Source organism: Oncorhynchus mykiss, chromosome 22 (assembly GCF_057628025.1).
Source record: "Oncorhynchus mykiss isolate SJ-2025 chromosome 22, ASM5762802v1, whole genome shotgun sequence".
Classification (NCBI taxonomy): Eukaryota; Metazoa; Chordata; class Actinopteri; order Salmoniformes; family Salmonidae; genus Oncorhynchus; species Oncorhynchus mykiss.
The window spans coordinates 24,262,306-24,281,865 of record NC_143043.1 but is presented as its reverse complement, the minus strand read 5'-3'; the positions used below and the strand labels follow the sequence as shown (position 1 = coordinate 24,281,865).

The 19,560-nt window shown below is 43.8% G+C and overlaps 1 protein-coding gene across 6 annotated transcripts in view; it reads left to right on the top strand.

The window, feature by feature from the left end:
- hecw2a (HECT, C2 and WW domain containing E3 ubiquitin protein ligase 2a) overlaps positions 1 to 19,560 on the top strand; it is a 55,895-nt gene that overhangs the window by 22,913 nt on the left and 13,422 nt on the right. For all 6 annotated transcript variants that reach the window (XR_016490574.1, XM_090215748.1, XM_090215745.1 and 3 more), the window contains 12 exons: positions 284 to 378; positions 486 to 555; positions 1,134 to 1,303; positions 1,770 to 1,909; positions 4,162 to 4,262; positions 5,943 to 6,790; positions 8,824 to 9,124; positions 9,379 to 9,471; positions 10,201 to 10,351; positions 10,523 to 10,629; positions 14,692 to 14,816; positions 15,187 to 15,372. Coding sequence is in view for 5 of the 6 variants with exons in the window: in XM_090215748.1 (XP_090071874.1) it covers positions 284 to 378; positions 486 to 555; positions 1,134 to 1,303; positions 1,770 to 1,909; positions 4,162 to 4,262; positions 5,943 to 6,790; positions 8,824 to 9,124; positions 9,379 to 9,471; positions 10,201 to 10,351; positions 10,523 to 10,629; positions 14,692 to 14,816; positions 15,187 to 15,372 (2,387 nt within the window). In the remaining variant the exon portion in view is untranslated. The remainder of the gene's footprint in view (positions 1 to 283; positions 379 to 485; positions 556 to 1,133; positions 1,304 to 1,769; positions 1,910 to 4,161; positions 4,263 to 5,942; positions 6,791 to 8,823; positions 9,125 to 9,378; positions 9,472 to 10,200; positions 10,352 to 10,522; positions 10,630 to 14,691; positions 14,817 to 15,186; positions 15,373 to 19,560) is intronic.

Sequence of the window (19,560 nt, the reverse complement as noted above, 5' to 3'; positions counted from 1 at the left end):
TTGAGCAAGGCCCATAGGGCCATTATTTCATGGTTAACTACTGGAAAGGTAATTACACTGCAATTACATAGTACACTACTTTTAATTGAATTGTTAGTTCTGTAATACATGTGAATACAAGTAATTGTGAGCAAGATGTTTGCATTACTCTGTACATACTACCCTCTTAACAAGCAAGATTAGAAGTCATGTTTCACAAATGAGATTCAGCCAGCAAAAGAGTTGGTGAGGAGAGGAAAAGAGAAGTTGTGTTCATATCATGAATCTTTCTATTTCCCTCTAGCTGAGACCAAGATCTGCTTCAAGTACTACCACGGTGTCAGTGGAGCCCTGAGAGCAACCACCCCCTGCATCACTGTGAAGAATCCTGGAGTCCTGGTGTGTGTGTGTGTGTGTGTGTGTGTGTGTGTGTGTGTGTGTGTGTGTGTGTGTGTGTGTGTTTTAAGACTGTTATCATGTTTATACAACTTCTCTGTGTCTCTCAGGGAGAAGGTCAAAGTGAGGGGCAGTCATCCACAGATCATCCTCGCAAACTAATCAGCTTTACTTTAACAGGTGAGGTGTGGTTTGGCTAAAACCAAGTAAATGTCCTAATTGACTCTGTCTTAGAAAAGGTGCACACACTATAGTTCCATTTCAAATTATTTAGTAGAAGATTGTCAATGTTTTGGCAGCAAATTGCTTTTGTCACTTATTGATAAATCTTATCAATAAGATTAATCATATTAATCTACCACTTTATTTGACCTTTTATTCCTCATGTGCTATTCCCACTTGAAAATAAGAGGTTCTAACTTTGCATATATGTATATCATCCTTCATGGAATGGAATAAATGGAATGGCATCAAAGCCCGTCCTCTTCTATCTCCACCCACTAGCCCCCTCTGGTTGGCAGTTTAGCCTCCAATTTTGTTTTGTCAAACCCTCAGACAATGCTCAGTGAAGGACCTGGGGCCACACTGTATGTATAAGAGTCTCAGAGTCGGAATTTGGATCTATGATCAGGTCCCCCTGTCCATGTAGTCTTACTTATTGTGCTCTAAAAGGCTAAACCAATCCTAACTCAGCACTCCTACTCTGATACTGTTGATACATACATCCCCTGATGTGATGATAATCTTCCTCTGTGTAGATATGCGTGCGGTGGGGCTGAAGAAGGGAATGTTCTTCAACCCGGATCCCTACCTGAAGATGTCCATCCACCCTGGGAAGAGGAGCGGCTTCCCCACCTTCAGCCACCATGGACAGGAGAGACGCTCCGCCATCATCGCCAACACCACCAACCCTAAGTGGCATGGAGAGGTGATCTATATTCCCTATTATTTACAAAATTGTGAAGGTTAGACATTTGAAATCAATATGGCTGAAGAGACTAGGTCAGGGATTGGTAAATTTGATAGGGGTGGGGGGCACACAATCTGAACTCCTCATGAGGGGCTGCTGTGGCTTGCAGGTCTGCGTATCCACATCCATACCCACACATGCATCCGCTAACCTTTTGGGGTTGCCCATCCCTGGTCTTCCAAATAAAGAGTTAATGGGGAGCCGGGCAAGGCTTTCCCTTTTTGTGTCTCGCTTGGCGTCTCAGATGGTTGCTGTCCACTGTCATGCTGAACTTCAGAATTCTGATTAAGTTGCTGTCCACTTAAATTGGACCTGAACCTCTGATTGCCGCAATTCACTTGTTGTTTACCATTAAAAAAAAAATTGTGAAAAAGCCAGCTCATAGAAACATGTTCTAACAGTCTGTGTCTCCCTCCCTCTGTAGAAATACACTTTCGTAGCACTGATGACAGACATTCTGAACATCGAGGTGAAGGACAAGTTTGCCAAAAGTCGACCAATCATCAAGCGCTTCCTTGGTCAGCTGACCATTCCTGTCCAGAGGCTGATTGAGAAGATACCTGGGTAGGTAACATGGCAAACGGATGCACCCATGCATACACTACCGATCAAAGTTTTAGAACACCACCTCATTCAAAGGTTTTTCTTTATTTTTACTATTTTCTACATTGTAGAATAATAGTGAAGACATCAAAACTATGAAATAACACATACAGTGGGGAGAACAAGTATTTGATACACTGCCGATTTTGCAGGTTTTCCTACTTACAAAGCACGTAGAGGTCTGTAATTTTGATCGTAGGTACACTGAGAGACGGAATCTAAAACAAAAATCCAGAAAATCACATTGTATGATTTTTAAGTAATTAATTTGCATTTTATTGCATGACATAAGTATTTGATACATCAGAAAAGCAGAACTTAATATTTGGTACAGAAACCTTTGTTTGCTATTACAGAGATCATACGTTTCCTGTAGTTCTTGACCAGGTTTTCACACACTGCAGCAGGGATTTTGGCCCACTCCTCCATACAGACCTACTCCAGATCATTCAGGTTTCGGGCTGTCGCTGGGCAATGCGGACTTTCAGCTCCCTCCAAAGATTTTCTATTGGGTTCAGGTCTGGAAACTGGCTAGGCCACTCCAAGGCCTTGAGATGCTTCTTACGGAGCCACTCCTTAGTTGCCCTGGCTGTGTGTTTCTGGTCGTTGTCATGCTGGAAGAACCAGCCACGACCCATCTTCAATGCTCTTACTGAGGGAAGGAGGTTGTTGGCCAAGATCTCGCGATGCATGGCCCCTTCCATCCTCCCCTCAATACGGTGCAGTCGTCCTGTCCCCTTTGCAGAAAAGCATCCCCAAAGAATGATGATCCACCTCCATGCTTCACGGTTGGGATGGTGTTCCTGGGGTTGTACTCATCCTTCTTCTTCCTCCAAACACGGCGAGTGGAGTTTAGACCAAAAAGCTCTATTTTTGTCTCATCAGACCACATGACCTTCTCCCATTCCTCCTCTGGATCATTCAGATGGTCATTGGCAAACTTCAGACGGGCCTGTACATGCGCAGGTTTGAGCAGGGGGACTTTGCGTGCGCTGCAGGATTTTAATCCATGACGGCGTGTGTGTTACTAATAGTTTTCTTTGAGACTGTGGTCCCAGCTCTCTTCAGGTCATCGACCAGGTCCTGCCGTGTAGTTCTGGGCTGATCCCTCACCTTCCTCATGATCATTGATGCCCCACGAGGTGAGATCTTGCATGGAGCCTCAGACCAAGGGTGATTGACCGTCATCTTGAACTTCTTCCATTTTCTAATAATAGCGCCAACAGTTGTTGCCTTCTCACCAAGCTGCTTGCCTATTGTCCTGTAGCCCATCCCAGCCTTGTGCAGGTCTACAATTTTATCCCTGATGTCCTTACACAGCTCTCTGGTCTTGGCCATTGTGGAGAGGTTGGAGTCTGTTTGATTGAGTGTGTGGACAGGTGTCTTTTAGACAGGTAACAAGTTCAAACAGGTGCAGTTAATACAGGTAATGAGTGGAGAACAGGAGGGCTTCTTAAAGAAAAACTAACAGGTCTGTGAGAGCCGGAATTCTTACTGGTTGGTAGGTGATCAAATGCTTATGTCATGCAATAAAATGCAAATTAATTACTTAAAAATCATACAATGTGATTTTCTGGATTTTTGTTTTAGATTCTGTCTCTAACAGTTGAAGTGTACCTATGATAAAAATAACAGACCTCTACATGCTGTGTAAGTAGGGAAACACTTCCGATTTTGCAGTGTATCAAATACTTGTTCTCCCCACTGTATGGAATCATGTAAAATAGTGTTAAACAAATCAAAATATATTTGAGATTCTTCAAATAGCCGTCATTTGCCTTGATGACAGCTTTGCACACTCTTGGCATTCTCTCAACCTGGAATGCTTTTCCAACAGTCTTGAAGGAGCTCGTACATATGCTGAGCACGTGTTGGCTGCTTTTCCTTCACCCTATTTGAAGAATCTCAAATATAAAATATATTTTGAATTTCTTTAACACTTTTTTTGGATACAACATGATTCCATATGTTTTATATTATAGTTTTGATGTCTTCACTATTATTCTACAAAGTAGAACATTTAAAAAAATAAAATAAAGAATGAGTAGGTTTTCTAAAACATTTGACTGGCAGTGTAGGTGTTCTTACTGACACTCAAGTATACCCATGCTCATAATTGTTGATTGTTCACTGTACTTTATCATTGCCTGTTCACTACAGTTGAGTGATTGCCTTTGGTTGTTTTGTATGTTCGTCTATCTGTCTGTTTTCAGTGTCCAGCCTCTGAGCTTCTCTCTGTGTCGACGGTTGCCCACTGAGCATGTGAGTGGCCAGATGCAGTTCAAAGTGGAGCTTACATCCACTGGACCTGACGGTGAGGACCATTACCTTTTCATTTATTGTGTTTAACAACTATATTAAAGTACAGTCGTGGCCAAAAGTTTTGAGAATGACACAAATATTAATTTCCACAAAGTTTGCTGCTTCATTGTCTTTAGATATTTTTGTCAGATGTTACTATGGAGTACTGAAGTATAATTACAAGTATTTCATAAGTGTCAAAGGCTTTTATTGACAATTACATGAAGTTGATGCAAAGAGTCAATATTTGCAGTGTTGACCCTTCTTTTTCAAGACCTCTGCAATCCGCCCTGGCATGCTATCAATTAATTTCTGGGCCACATCCTGACTGATGGCAGCCCATTCTTGCATAATCAATGCTTGGAGTTTGTCAGAATTTGTGGGTTTTTGTTTGTCCAGCCACCACTTGAGGATTGACTACAAGTTCTTAATGGGATTAAGGTCTGGGGAGTTTCCTGGCCATGGACCCAAAATATTGATGTTTTGTTCTCAGAGCCACTTGCCTTATGGCAAGGTGCTCCATCATGCTGGATCCTCATGCTGGCATTGTTTGTCACCAGCTGTTCCTGGAAGAAATTGCTCTCGGAGGATGTGCTGGTACCATTCTTTATTCATGGCTGTGTTCTTAGGCAAAATTGTGAGTGAGCCCACTGCCTTGGCTGAGAAGCAACCCCACACATGAATGGTCTCAGGATGCTTTACTGTTGACATGACACAGGACTGATGGTAGCGCTTACCTTGTCTTTTCCGTACAAGCTTTTTTCCAGATGCCCCAAACAGTCGGAAAGGGGATTCCTAAGAAAAAGTGACTTTACCCCAGTCCTCAGCAGTCCAATCCCTGTACCTTTTGCAGAATATCAGTCTGTCCCTGATGTTTTTCCTGGAGAGAAGTGGCTTCTTTGCTGCCCTTCTTGAAACCAGGCCATCCTCCGAAAGTCTTTGCCTTACTGTGTGTGCAAATGCACTCACACCTGCCTGCTGCCATTCCTGAGCAAGCTCTGTACTGGTGGTGCCCCGATCCCACAGCTGAATCAACTTTAGGAGACGGTCCTGGCGCTTGCTGGACTTTCTTGGGCGCCCTGAAGCCTTCTTCACATCAATTGAACGGCTCTCCTTGAAGTTCTTGATGATTCGACAAATGGTTGATTTAGGTGCAATCTTACTGGCAGAAATATCCTTGCCTGTGAAGCCCTTTTTGTGCAAAGCAATGATGATGGCACGCGTTTCCTTGCAGGTAACCATGATTGACAGAGGAAGAACAAGGATTCCAAGTACCACCCTGCTTTTGAAGCTTCCAGTCTGTTATTTGAACTCAATCAGCATGACAGAGTGATCTCCAGCCTTGTCCTCGTCAACACTCACACCTGTGTTAACGAGAGAATCACTGACATGATGTCAGCTGGTCCTTTTGTGGCAGGGCTGAATTGCAGTGGAAATGTTTTTTGGGGATTCAGTTAATTTGCATTGCAAAGAGGGACTTTGCCATTAATTGCAATTCATCTGAACACTCTTCATAACATTCTGGAGTATATGCAAATTGCCATCATACAAACTGAGGCAGCAGACCTTGTGAAAATTTAATATTTGTTTCATTCTCAAACCTTTTGGCCACGACTGTACACACTGATGAATTGTAATGTAATAAAAATCAAGGTATTACAAAATTATTAATTTTTCTCTGTTTCATGCTCAGGGGCCTCACTAGACTTTATCATCGGTGTGCCCAATAATGGGGCCCCGGGGACTCCGTCAGATGACGAGGATCTTCCCCACCCACTCCCAGGGGTGGTCACTGGAGGCCCCTCCCCTACTGGCTCTCTGGGCTCACAGAGGTCCTGGGAAGGTGGGGCCACAGCTTATCCAGTCCCAGACTACAGGGACTTCAGCGGTACAGAGGGCGGAACCACAGAGGGCGAATCCTACTCTGGCCCTCAACGGCTGCAGAGATCCCTAAGTGAAGGCCTGGATGCCATCGAGGCCCCCAAGGGTCCCGGAGAGAGGCCCCTCGGCGCTGCCTCCCCGAAGCTGCGGTCTAGCTTTCCCACTCACACACGTCTCAGCGCCATGCTGCACATTGACTCGGACGAAGAAGAGGAGCGCTCGGGGTCCACTGACATCTACCCGGTGCCCGGGTCCCCCCTGCTGCTCAACGGCGGCCATGAAGAAGATCTCTTCCCAGAGCTACAACAAGACTCTGACACTGAGCAGCCTCAGCCCAGGGTGGAGGGTGATGAACAGGAGGGGGTAAAGGGGGAAGAATGTGCCACTGGTGGTGAATCTTATGTGGCCCCTGAGTTAGACCTGGCCCTCGACTTGGAAGACGCCTCCGAGCCTGATGTTTTCTCAGAGGTGGAGGAAGTTCCTTTCTTCTCAGAGGTGCTGTCCCAGAGTATTTTGACTGAGGTCCTGGAGGGGCCAGAAGAGGGCCAGGGGCCTGCTGACGACCCCTCGTCAGAGATTGACTCATGCTCCATGGCAACAGCCCCACAGACAGTCTTCTCTTCCTCAGAGAGTTGCCCAATCACAATGTCCACAGCTCAGGTGAGTGTGACTGGTGGTGCAGTAAGTAGATCTTAAAGGCCCAATGCAGTCATTTTTCTATAAATCTCAAAAAATTTCTGAATAATAATTAAATACCTTAATGTAATAGTATTCTGTTAAAATGGGCCCCCCAAAAATGGTGGCAGAAAACTATTTCTCAAGCTAAATTTTTGATAGGACTGTCTGGGAGTGGTCTGAATGGGGAGGGGAAAACTGAAAACTAGCTGTTATTGGCAGAAAGGTTTGGAGCTCTCTTTGTTATTGGTCTATTAACCAATTGACCATATAGTGATCTCACCAAGGAAAGCCAGAACTCCCCCCGCTCATGCAAACCTGCTGATTAGAAGGTCCTGTGTAGATTGTATTTTCAAGAAGCAACTATGAGGAAATAACACTGATCCAATGTTTTCACACTTTTACAGTGTTAGTTTCATCAGCTGTTGTACAATATGTGTAACATATACACTGGGAGTCAGGAAGCAGGTGCAGAAGGTGAGTTTAATGATAAGAATAAGGCAGAAAACAGAAACGTACTGAACGTGGCCAGAACCAATACTGCCTGATGACTGAGGCTACTGAGGGAAAAATAAAGGGAGCTTAATCAAGGTGATGATGAGATCCAGGTGTGCGTAACAAGGGGGCGCAGGTGTGGGTAAGGATGGTTGCCAGGACCGGTGGTTAGTAGACCTGCGACGTCGAGCGGGAGTAGGTGTGACAATATGATACAAAACACAGGAAAAACTGAATGTTGACTACACTGAGCTTTTAACCTGTGGTTAAAAGTTCTCTATGCAATAATTCCACCTTAAATAGCCTATAGTATATCTCTAGTAGTAAGTAAAATAATAATCTTGGAAATCCTGAACTAAAGTCTTGCGTAATTGCGTCAGATTATCTATTCAATTCTGGGGACAAACGTGTTAAAATATACTACAACAAGGAGTGAAAGCAGGGCGGTAGCTCCACCGCCTCTCTTTACAGGCAAGTCTATGGGAATGTCCATGAATGTGGATGCTTTTCTTACTTACAATTAAAAGTGACTCCGAAATGACACAACATTATTTACCATTCAGTTCTTATTGGGTACAACATAATCCAAAGAAAACAACAAAAATAAACTGCAAATGCATCCAACAAGTTTGTAGAGTCACAAGCATGATGTTGTCATTGTGTGCAAGGAATATGGGACCAAATACTAAACTTTTGGGGGGGTAAAAAGAAACGGCTTAGAGCTAAGCACATGCAAAATCCTAGAGGGAAACCTGGCTAAGTTTGCTTTCCAACAGACACTGAGAGACAAATTCACCTTTCAGCAGGACAATAACCTAAAACGCAAAGCCAAATATACAATGTAGTTGCTTACCAAGACGACGTTGAATGTTCCTGAGTGTCCTAGTTGCAGTTTTGACTTAAATCGGGTGGAAAATCTATGGCAGGATTTAAATGGATGTTTAGCAATGATCAACAACCAACTTGACAGAGATAGAATAATGTGCAAATATTGTACAATCCAGTTGTGCAAAGCTCTTATAGATTTACCCAGAAAGACTCACAGCTGTGATCGCTGCCAAAGGTGTTTCTAACAGGTAACTAACTCACTAACTCTTCTAACTCACGGTCATGAATACTTATGCAAATTAGATATTTTTGTATTTCTAAAAACATGTTTTCACTTTGTCATTATGGGATATTGTGTGTAGATGGGTGAGAAAAACACAATGTAATCCATCTTGAATTCAGACTTTAACACAACAAAATGTGGAATAAGTCAAGAAATATGAATTCTTTCTGAAGGTACTGTACATCTGGTTTGGACTGTAGTATTGGTAAAAAAAAAAGTTGAGTAAACACAGAATGCCACAGAATGTCAGTTTAGTGTTGTAGGTGTGCAAATATTATTCACCAAAGCAAATAAGGTGCATTAACAGCATTTATTAACGCTTCACTTCATCCCTGGTCCTAACCCACCATTTGGGAAAGAACACTCTGACCTCATCGGCCTTCATGCTGTTGGATGTCTTTGGGCTTTGTAGGAGGCGGATGCAGGGGCAGAAGCTGCCATTGACCCAGGAGGAGATACCATCACCGACAACTCACCCACCAGTCAGCATGTAGACGATGTGGAAGACGAGCAGACGCCAGCCAATGAGGTTGAAGGAGATGCTCCATCAGCCAATGAGCTGGAGCCAGGAGAGGAGATAAGTGAGCTTAGGCGGAGCTTGCAGGCATCTGGGGGGGTGTCCCAGGATGAGGTGGGGGAGGAGCCAAGGCCAGCGGGAGATGCAGGAACTGTGGATTCAGATGCAGTTGCCACGGAGACGGATGGAGAGGACGGTATGTAACTACCTCCTTTTAAAAAAAAAATATTTTACAGTCTGATGTTTACCTGATATTTACTTTTAAATGGCATTCTGAAATGATAATCTATTTTGCGTCCTTGGGATTCATTAAAACATCTACATACTCCCCTACCTGGAACAATCATTAAATATTATTCCCTCATTCATCCAGTAGAAACGAATAGTGAATTACAATAAAAATGTAAAAGGCTATGTGTTCTGCCTTTCCTGAATGTTGCGTATGCTCAGGTGCTCAAGTGAACGGTCACCCCGTTCACTCGCTCCCCACAGTGCGCCATGACATCCACCGATACCAACGAGTGGACGAACCCTTACCTCCTAGTAAGTGTCTCTGTACATACTACCTCTGTAGGTATTTGAGGTGAAGGAAGATGACTAAAGAGAAAGAAAGAAAGCTGCTTGATATAGTATGTGTATTTGTCTCGATAGAGAGCGTTTGTTTGTACCTGTGCCATACTGGCTTCTGTGACAACATGCGCAATAACTGTTAAAAGTTAAAAAGTTGTTTTCTTCTACTACTTCTATGAATCGGTAAACTGAAAGGGTGCATACTTCCACCTAAAGTGTACTGGTATAAAGCCAGGGTTTGTGATTTACTGCCACCTACAGTTATAAAATGTTTGCTCAGGAATATAGTTAATTGGCTGATCTCTCCTTATGACCTGGATGGAATTATGTGATCTTTCCTTAACCCATACTGTACTTCAAATTGGTGGAATTCCTCAATGGCGCTGCCCATGTTAGACAGCTCTAGTGCCCCAAAGCGTGTTTTATCTTAGACAAGTGGGCCAAATCATAGACTAAGTCCTATGTGCACAATGGTCTACTGCATGTTTGTTATTTCAAAGTGCAATGGTTGCATGTTAGAATGCATCCGTGCATGTCAACCATGTGTGAATTCAGTTTGACTGCGACTGTTTGTGCATCCCAAGTAGCACTCTATTCCCTATGGGCCCTGGTTAAAAGTAATGCAGTAAAAAGGAAATGGGGTGCCATTTGGGACGTTGCCTGTGTCTTAAATGTAAAGCAATGTGTTTGTTCTCCTTACAGACTGGGAGGCGAGGATCGATAGTCACGGTCGTATTTTCTTTGTGGATCATGTGAACCGGACCACCACGTGGCAGCGCCCCACCGGACCACCCGCCCCCCAGGGCCTGACCCGCTCCAACTCCATCCAACAGATGGAGCAGCTCAACCGCAGGTCTGTGTCGTGTGTCGTGTGTCGTGTGTGTGTGTGTGTGTGTATATATATATACACACTCACCCTCTCTCTCTCTCACACACACTCGCGTGCACACATACTTTTGTAACTTCAATCCTCTGTATTTCCCCTTGACACCCATTTCTGTGTCTCTGTATTTTTCTCCATCAGGTATCAGAGCATAAGGAGGACAATGACCAGCGAGAGGTCCGAGGAGAACACAGTTGACCTCCCGCCAGAGCTCACAGAGAGTGACCTTCTACCCCAGACCATCCCTGGTGCGCTAGTATAGTCTCTCTCACTCACACAAACAAACACAGGGCTATAAAGTGCTACCAGTTTCGTCCCAAATGCAACAAAAATATTTTGCTGTGCGATCTGGAGTTTTAATTTGGGAGTGTCATGCTTGCAAAATTACTATAGCGAACACTGCTTGTTTCTATTCGAAACTGTTCAAAAGGTCTGACCCATATTACCTGTGCGACGTCTTTTTTTTCCTGTCATAGATTGGGTGGGCGCATTTTACATTCATAAACCATGTTGCGGGTGTTTCTAAAACATATTGCGGTCCACATTTATTTTACACCTTGTTCAGTCATGTAGCTAGCTAACAACCTGGTAACTTTACCAGTATATCCAAACATGTGGGGGCACAGAAAGAAAGAAAAGGGATAGCTTCTTCAGTACATCAATAATCATAGTAATGAATGAAGGACATATCTTGCATGTCGTCATCAAAAATGGAACTCTTAATAAAACTGGTAGGCCTCGAGGGACTAAGGCTAATGAGACGTCATTCTGATTGCAACATTCTAACAGTGTAATTAATATATTTCATATATGCTATGGCAAAATTTATAATTTGGTTGTATTTTTCTTATATAACATAAGAATATGAAGAAAAACAAATAACACACTTGGATTTTCATTAGTTTGATACTGTAGGCTATATGTAAAAACAAAAAATCAAGTGTTTTGTGGAGTGCCTTTGTTACAACTATGAAACAGCTTATTTTAATAAATTACCCCAACCACCAAGACACATGGTCAGCAAGATGCGCGGTAAATTATGAAAACATCAGTAGCCTAAACATCATTTATAAGTGCCAAGTGTGCTTGATGAAGGGTGAAAATCAGCACAAAAACAATTAATGCCATTATAGTCGCCTACGTAATTACTGGGACAGTGAAGCATTGTTTCTACTTTTGGCTCTGTACTCCAGCACAGCACAGAGGTTAAAGTAGTGTAGACTGTCAGCTTTAATGTGAGGGTATTGTCATCCATATCGGGTGAACTGTTTAGAAATTACAGCACTGTTTGTACTTAGTCCCTACATTTTAGGGGACTAAGTATTAGGACAAATTCACTTCAGTCAATCAAATTTATGATTACATCCAGCTTGTGACTCTATAAACTTGTTGGCTGCATTTGCTATTTGTTTTGGATGTGTTTCAGATCATGTTTTTGTCCAATAGAAATGAATGGTAAATAATGTGTTGTCATTTTGGAGTCACTTTTATTGTAAATAAGAATTCATGTGGACGCTACTATGATTTACGTCCTGAATGAATCATCAATAATGATGACCGAGAAAGTTAGACATATACAAATATACAAAGAGATGCTAACCTTCACTGTCTGTTATAGTAACGGTGAGAGGTTATCATGTCTTGGAGGGTAATGATATTTGTGCTTCTGTGACTTGATCACATTTATTTAACCTGTTGTTATATGTGTGAAATTAGTTTCGGTATAGTTTAGGTTCAGTTTCGAGACAATTATCAGGGTGATTTATTAACTGGGTAATGCACTTTCAACTGTTGGGAGAAGCTTCAGCAGTTATAGTGTAAAAAGGATAGTTCAGATAAATTACATATTGGTTTCCTTACCCTGTAAGCAGTCTATGCATAAGGTATGACAGCAATCCATGCGTTGGTTTAGTTTACCTGGCACTATTTCTACATGGTAATGTTTTAGCATATGTGGCACAAATCTCATTCAAGTCATGGGATCAATATTAGCATTTTTCACGCATGTTCAAATCATCTATTAGTGACTGTTGAGCTTCACAGTTAATTTTAGATACTTTTGGATGATTTGGACATGATGCGCTAAAAATGCTGATATCGGTCCAATGGCTTGAATGGGATTTGTGCCATATGTGCATGTGGAAACGGTGCCAGGGAAACTAAAGCAAAGCGTAAATTGCTGTCATACCTTGTCTATTGACTGCAATCAGGGTAAGGAAATCAGTGTCATTTTGTAATTTGGGTTAACTATTCCTTTAAAAAGACAGTGTACAATTTCCAATGTAATGCATTTTAATAGGAAAACAGCTTATTTACATAATGTAAAAATAACATATATTCTACAAATGACTTAATTTCAATGACAGGTATTTGTATCAACATTTTAGCTTTTTATAATAAACATATGTATTTACAGGGTTACATATTAATTTTTAGGCCACAGCGTGCTTCAGAAGTATCTAGAATTCATATAGGCTATATCTCTTTTTATTTATAGCCCTAGCGCGTGCGCACACTCTCTCTCTCACTCACACACACAGTCTCGTATAACTAACCTTGTGGGGACACATTTCAGTCCCATTCCAAATCCTATTTTCCTTAACACTAACCTTAACCCCTAATCCTAGCTCCTAACCTTAAAACAAACCCTAGCGCCTAACCCTAAAACAAATTCTCTCCTTAACCCTAAAACAAATTCTCTCCTTAAACCTAACCCCCCTAGAAGTAGCATTTGACCTTGTGGGGACTAACAAAATGCTACTATTTTACACACACACCCTTCCCAACATCTAAAAGAAATGTCCTCTCACTGTAAACTACGTTTATTTTCAGCAAACATAACATGTAAATACTTGTATGAACATAACAAGATTCAACACCTGAGACATAAACTGAACAAGTTCCACAGACATGTGACTAACAGAAATGGAATAATGTGTCCCTGAACAAAGGGGGGTCAAAATCAAAAGTAACAGTGAGTATCTGGTGTGGCCACCAGCTGAATTAAGTACTGCAGTGCATCTCCTCCTCATGGACTGCACCAGATTTGCCAGTTCTTGCTGTGAGATGTTAACCCACTCTTCCACCAAGTCACCTGCAAGTTCCCGGACATTTTTGGGGGGAATGGCCCTAGCCCTCACCCTCCGATCCAACAGGTCCCAGACATGCTCAATGGGATTGAGATTCGGGCTCTATGCTGGCCATGGCAGAACACTGACATTCCTGTTTTGCAGGAAATCACGCACAGAACGAGCAGTATGGCTGGTGGAATTGTCATGCTGGAGGGTCATGTCAGGATGAGCCTGCAGAAAGAGTACCACATGAGGGAGGAGGATGTCTTCCCTGTAACACACAGTGTTGAGATTGCCTGCAATGACAGCAAGCTCAGTCCGATGATGCTGTGACACACCGCCCTAGACCATGACGGACCCTCCACCTCCAAATTGATCCCGCTCCAGATTACAGGCCTCAGTGTAACGCTCATTCCTTCGACGATAAACGCGAATCCGACTATCACCCCTGGTGAGACAAAACCGCGATTCGTCAGTGAAGAGCACATTTTGGCAGTCCTGTCTGGTCCAGTGACGGTGGGTTTGTACCCATAGGCTACGTTGTTGCTGGTTATATCTGGTGAGGACCTGCCTTACAACAGGCCTACAAGCCCTCAGTCCAGCCTCTCTCAGCCTATTGCGGACAGACCGAGCACTGATGGAGGGATTGTGAGTTCCTGGTATAACTCGGGCAGTTGTTGTTGCCATCCTGTACCTGTCCCACAGGTGTGATGTTCGGATGTACCGATCCTGTGCAGGTGTTGTTACACGTGGTCTGCCACTACGAGGATGATCAGCTGTCCGTCCTGTCTCCCTATAGCGCTGTCTTTGGTGTCTCACAGTACGGACATTGCAATGTATTGCCCTGGCCACATCTGCAGTCCTCATGCCTCCTTGCAGCATGCCTAAGGCACGTTCATGCAGATGAGCAGGGACCCTGGGCATCTTTCTTCTGATATTTTTCCAGAGTCAGTAGGAAGGCCTCTTTAGTGTCCTAAGTTTTCATAACTGTGACTTTAATTGCCAACCGTCTGTAAGCTGTTAGTGTCTTAACGGCCGTTCCACAGGTGCATGTTCATTAATTGTCTATGGTTCATCGAAAAGACATGCGAAACAGTGTTTCAACACTCTACAATGAAGATCTGTGAAGTTATTTGGATTTTTACTAATTATCTTTGAAAGACAGGGTCCTGAAAAAGGGACATTTCGTTTTTTGCTGATTTTATTCTACTCTTACAATGTGTGTTTTGTCTGTTGTAGAGTACAGGAGAGAGAGTGCGGTGGGTCACCCCAGCTCCCGGTCGCGTCTCTCTCTGCTGCTCCAGTCCCCCAGCGCAAAGTTCCTGTGCAGCCCAGACTTCTTCACCATGCTGCATTCTAACCCTGTGAGTCTGGCTGCACAGGCCCTCAACCCTCACCTTTCACATTCTTATGGATCACCTTTGATCCCCCAGCTCTCACTTATCACGTCATATCTCTCAGTAGTTAACAATTTGCAAAAGTGTGTGGTAAGGGAACAGCTTTTTGGAATGAAATGCTGTTTTCAAATGTACGTCAAATGTTGCGTTGATCAGGTTAATTTAAGTAGAACAATGAGGTATGCTACCTGGGATTTAATTTCCCATTATGAGTCATCATTCTTCCCTTATTCTGTGTTTTATCAAAGCAATGACAACCCTATTTACAGAAGAGCCTGGAATTTCACATGTCCTTCTTTGATGACCTCATCAATCTGTTCCCTCCCTCCCTCCTCAGAGTGCCTACCGCATGTTTACGAGCAACAATTGCCTGAAGCACATGATCAGTAAGGTGCGTCGGGACGCCCACCACTATGAGCGCTACCAGCACAACAGGGACCTGGTGGCCTTTCTCAATATGTTCACCAACAAACAGCTGGAGCTACCCAGGGGCTGGGAGATGAAGCACGACCAGTCCGGCAAGGTCTGGAAAACTGTGTGTGTGGGGGTGGTGTGTGTGTGTAAATGTTTTAGTTTGTGCAATGACGTGAATATACAGTGCATTCGGAAAGTATTCAGACCCCTTGACTTTTTCAAATCAAATCAAATCAAATTTTATTTGTCACATACACATGGTTAGCAGATGTTAATGCGAGTGTAGCGAAATGCTTGTGCTTCTAGTTCCGACAATGCAGTAATAACAAGTAATCTAACTAACAATTCCAAAACTACTGTCTTGTACACAGTGTAAGGGGATAAAGAATATGTACATAAGGATATATGAATGAGTGATGGTACAGAGCAGCATAGGCAAGATACAGTAGATGGTATCGAGTACAGTATGTACAAATGAGATGAGTATGTAAACAAAGTGGCATAGTATAGTATAAAGTGGCTAGTGATACATGTATTACATAAGGATACCGTCGATGATATAGAGTACAGTATATACGTATGCATATGAGATGAATAATGTAGGGTAAGTAACATTTATATAAGGTAGCATTGTTTAAAGTGGCTAGTGATATATTTACATCATTTCCCATCAATTCCCATTATTAAAGTGGCTGGAGTTGAGTCAGTGTCAGTGTGTTGGCACCAGCCACTCAGTGTTAGTGGTGGCTGTTTAACAGTCTGATGGCCTTGAGATAGAAGCTGTTTTTCAGTCTCTCGGTCCCAGCTTTGATGCACCTGTACTGACCTCGCCTTCTGGATGATAGCGGGGTGAACAGGCAGTGGCTCGGGTGGTTGATGTCCTTGATGATCTTTATGGCCTTCCTGTGACATCGGGTGGTGTAGGTGTCCTGGAGGGCAGGTAGTTTGCCCCCGGTGATGTGTTGTGCAGACCTCACTACCCTCTGGAGAGCCTTACGGTTGAGGGCGGTGCAGTTGCCATACCAGGTGGTGATACAGCCCGCCAGGATGCTCTCGATTGTGCATCTGTAGAAGTTTGTGAGTGCTTTTGGTGACAAGCCAAATTTCTTAAGCCTCCTGAGGTTGAAGAGGCGCTGCTGCGCCTTCTTCACGATGCTGTCTGTGTGAGTGGACCAATTCAGTTTGTCTGTGATGTGTATGCCGAGGAACTTAAAACTTACTACCCTCTCCACTACTGTTCCATCGATGTGGATAGGGGGGTGTTCCCTCTGCTGTTTCCTGAAGTCCACAATCATCTCCTTAGTTTTGTTGACGTTGAGTGTGAGGTTATTTTCCTGACACCACACTCCGAGGGCCCTCACCTCCTCCCTGTAGGCCGTCTCGTCGTTGTTGGTAATCAAGCCTACCACTGTTGTGTCGTCCGCAAACTTGATGATTGAGTTGGAGGCGTGCGTGGCCACGCAGTCGTGGGTGAACAGGGAGTACAGGAGAGGGCTCAGAACGCACCCTTGTGGGGCCCCAGTGTTGAGGATCAGCGGGGAGGAGATGTTGTTGCCTACCCTCACCACCCTGGGGGCGGCCCGTCAGGAAGTCCAGTACCCAGTTGCACAGGGCGGGGTCGAGACCCAGGGTCTCGAGCTTGATGACGAGCTTGGAGGGTACTATGGTGTTGAATGCCGAGCTGTAGTCGATGAACAGCATTCTCACATAGGTATTCCTCTTGTCCAGATGGGTTAGGGCAGTGTGCAGTGTGGTTGAGATTGCATCGTCTGTGGACCTATTTGGGCGGTAAGCAAATTGGAGTGGGTCTAGGGTGTCAGGTAGGGTGGAGGTGATATGGTCCTTGACTAGTCTCTCAAAGCACTTCATGATGACGGATGTGAGTGCTACGGGCGGTAGTCGTTTAGCTCAGTTACCTTAGCTTTCTTGGGAACAGGAACAATGGTGGCCCTCTTGAAGCATGTGGGAACAGCAGACTGGTATAGGGATTGATTGAATATGTCCGTAAACACACCGGCCAGCTGGTCTGCGCATGCTCTGAGGGCGCGGCTGGGGATGCCGTCTGGGCCTGCAGCCTTGCGAGGGTTAACACGTTTAAATGTCTTACTCACCTCGGCTGCAGTGAAGGAGAGACCGCATGTTTTCGTTGCAGGCCGTGTCAGTGGCACTGTATTGTCCTCAAAGCGGGCAAAAAAGTTATTTAGTCTGCCTGGGAGCAAGACATCCTGGTCCGTGACTGGGCTGGATTTCTTCCTGTAGTCCGTGATTGACTGTAGACCCTGCCACATGCCTCTTGTGTCTGAGCCGTTGAATTGAGATTCTACTTTGTCTCTGTACTGGCGCTTAGCTTGTTTGATAGCCTTGCGGAGGGAATAGCTGCACTGTTTGTATTCGGTCATGTTACCAGACACCTTGCCCTGATTAAAAGCAGTGGTTCGCGCTTTCAGTTTCACACGAATGCTGCCATCAATCCACGGTTTCTGGTTAGGGAATGTTTTAATCGTTGCTATGGGAACGACATCTTCAACGCACGTTCTAATGAACTCGCACACCGAATCAGCGTATTCGTCAATGTTGTTATCTGACGCAATACGAAACATCTCCCAGTCCACGTGATGGAAGCAGTCTTGGAGTGTGGAGTCAGCTTGGTCGGACCAGCGTTGGACAGACCTCAGCGTGGGAGCCTCTTGTTTTAGTTTCTGTCTGTAGGCAGGGATCAACAAAATGGAGTCGTGGTCAGCTTTTCCGAAAGGGGGGCGGGGCAGGGCCTTATATGCGTCGCGGAAGTTAGAGTAACAATGATCCAAGGTCTTTCCTCCCTGGTTGCGCAATCGATATGCTGATAAAATTTGGGGAGTCTTGTTTTCAGATTAGCCTTGTTAAAATCCCCAGCTACAATGAATGCAGCCTCCGGATAAATTGTTTCCAGTTTGCAGAGAGTTAAATAAAGTTCGTTCAGAGCCATCGATGTGTCTGCTTGGGGGGGGATATATACGGCTGTGATTATAATCGAAGAGAATTCTCTTGGTAGATAATGCGGTCTACATTTGATTGTGAGGAATTCTAAATCAGGTGAACAGAAGGATTTGAGTTCCTGTATGTTTCTTTCATCACACCATGTCACGTTGGCCATGAGGCATACGCCCCCGCCCCTCTTCTTACCAGAAAGATGTTTGTTTCTGTCAGCGCGATGTGTGGAGAAACCCGTTGGCTGCACCGCTTCGGATTGTTTTTCCACATTTTGTTACGTTACAACCTTATTCTAAAATGGATTACATACAATTTCCCCCTCATCGATTTACACACATGATGACAAAGCAAAAACAGGTTTTAAGAATTTTTTGCCAATGTATTAAAAAAAAACGTATACCTTATTTAAATAAGTATTCAGACCGTTTGCTTTGAGATTGCTATGTTTCCATTGATCCTCCTCGAGATGTTTCTACAACTTGATTGGAGTCAACCTGTGGAAAATTAAATTGATTGGACATGGTTTGGAAAGGCACACACCTGGTCCCACATTTGACAGTGCAGGTCAGAGCAAAAACCAAGCCAGGTCGAAGCAATTGTCCATAGTAAATGGAAGAAGTTTGGAACCACCAAGACTCTTCCTAATTAAAAAAATAATAATTATATATATATTTTTATTTATTTCACCTTTATTTAACCAGGTAGGCTAGTTGAGAACAAGTTCTCATTTGCGACCTGGCCAAGATAAAGCATAGCAGTGTGAACAGACAACACAGAGTTACACATGGAGTAAACAATTAACAAGTCAATAACACAGTAGAAAAAAAGTGAGTCTCTATACATTGTGTGCAAAAGGCATGAGGAGGTAGGCGAATAATTACAATTTTGCAGATTAACACTGGAGTGATAAATGATCAGATGGTCATGTACAGGTAGAGATATTGGTGTGCAAAAGAGCAGAAAAGTACATAAATAAAAACAGTATGGGGATGAGGTAGGTAAAATTGGGTGGGCTATTTACCGATAGACTATGTACAGCTGCAGCGATCGGTTAGCTGCTCAGATAGCAGATGTTTGAAGTTGGTGAGGGAGATAAAAGTCTCCAACTTCAGCGATTTTTGCAATTCGTTCCAGTCACAGGCAGCAGAGAACTGGAACGAAAGGCGACGAAATGAGGTGTTGGCTTTGGGGATGATCAGTGAGATACACCTGCTGGAGTGCGTGCTACGGGTGGGTGTTGCCATCGTGACCAGTAAACTGAGATAAGGATGACTTGGAGCCAGTGAGTCTGGCGACTAATATGTAGCGAGGATAGGGTCGATGAAGA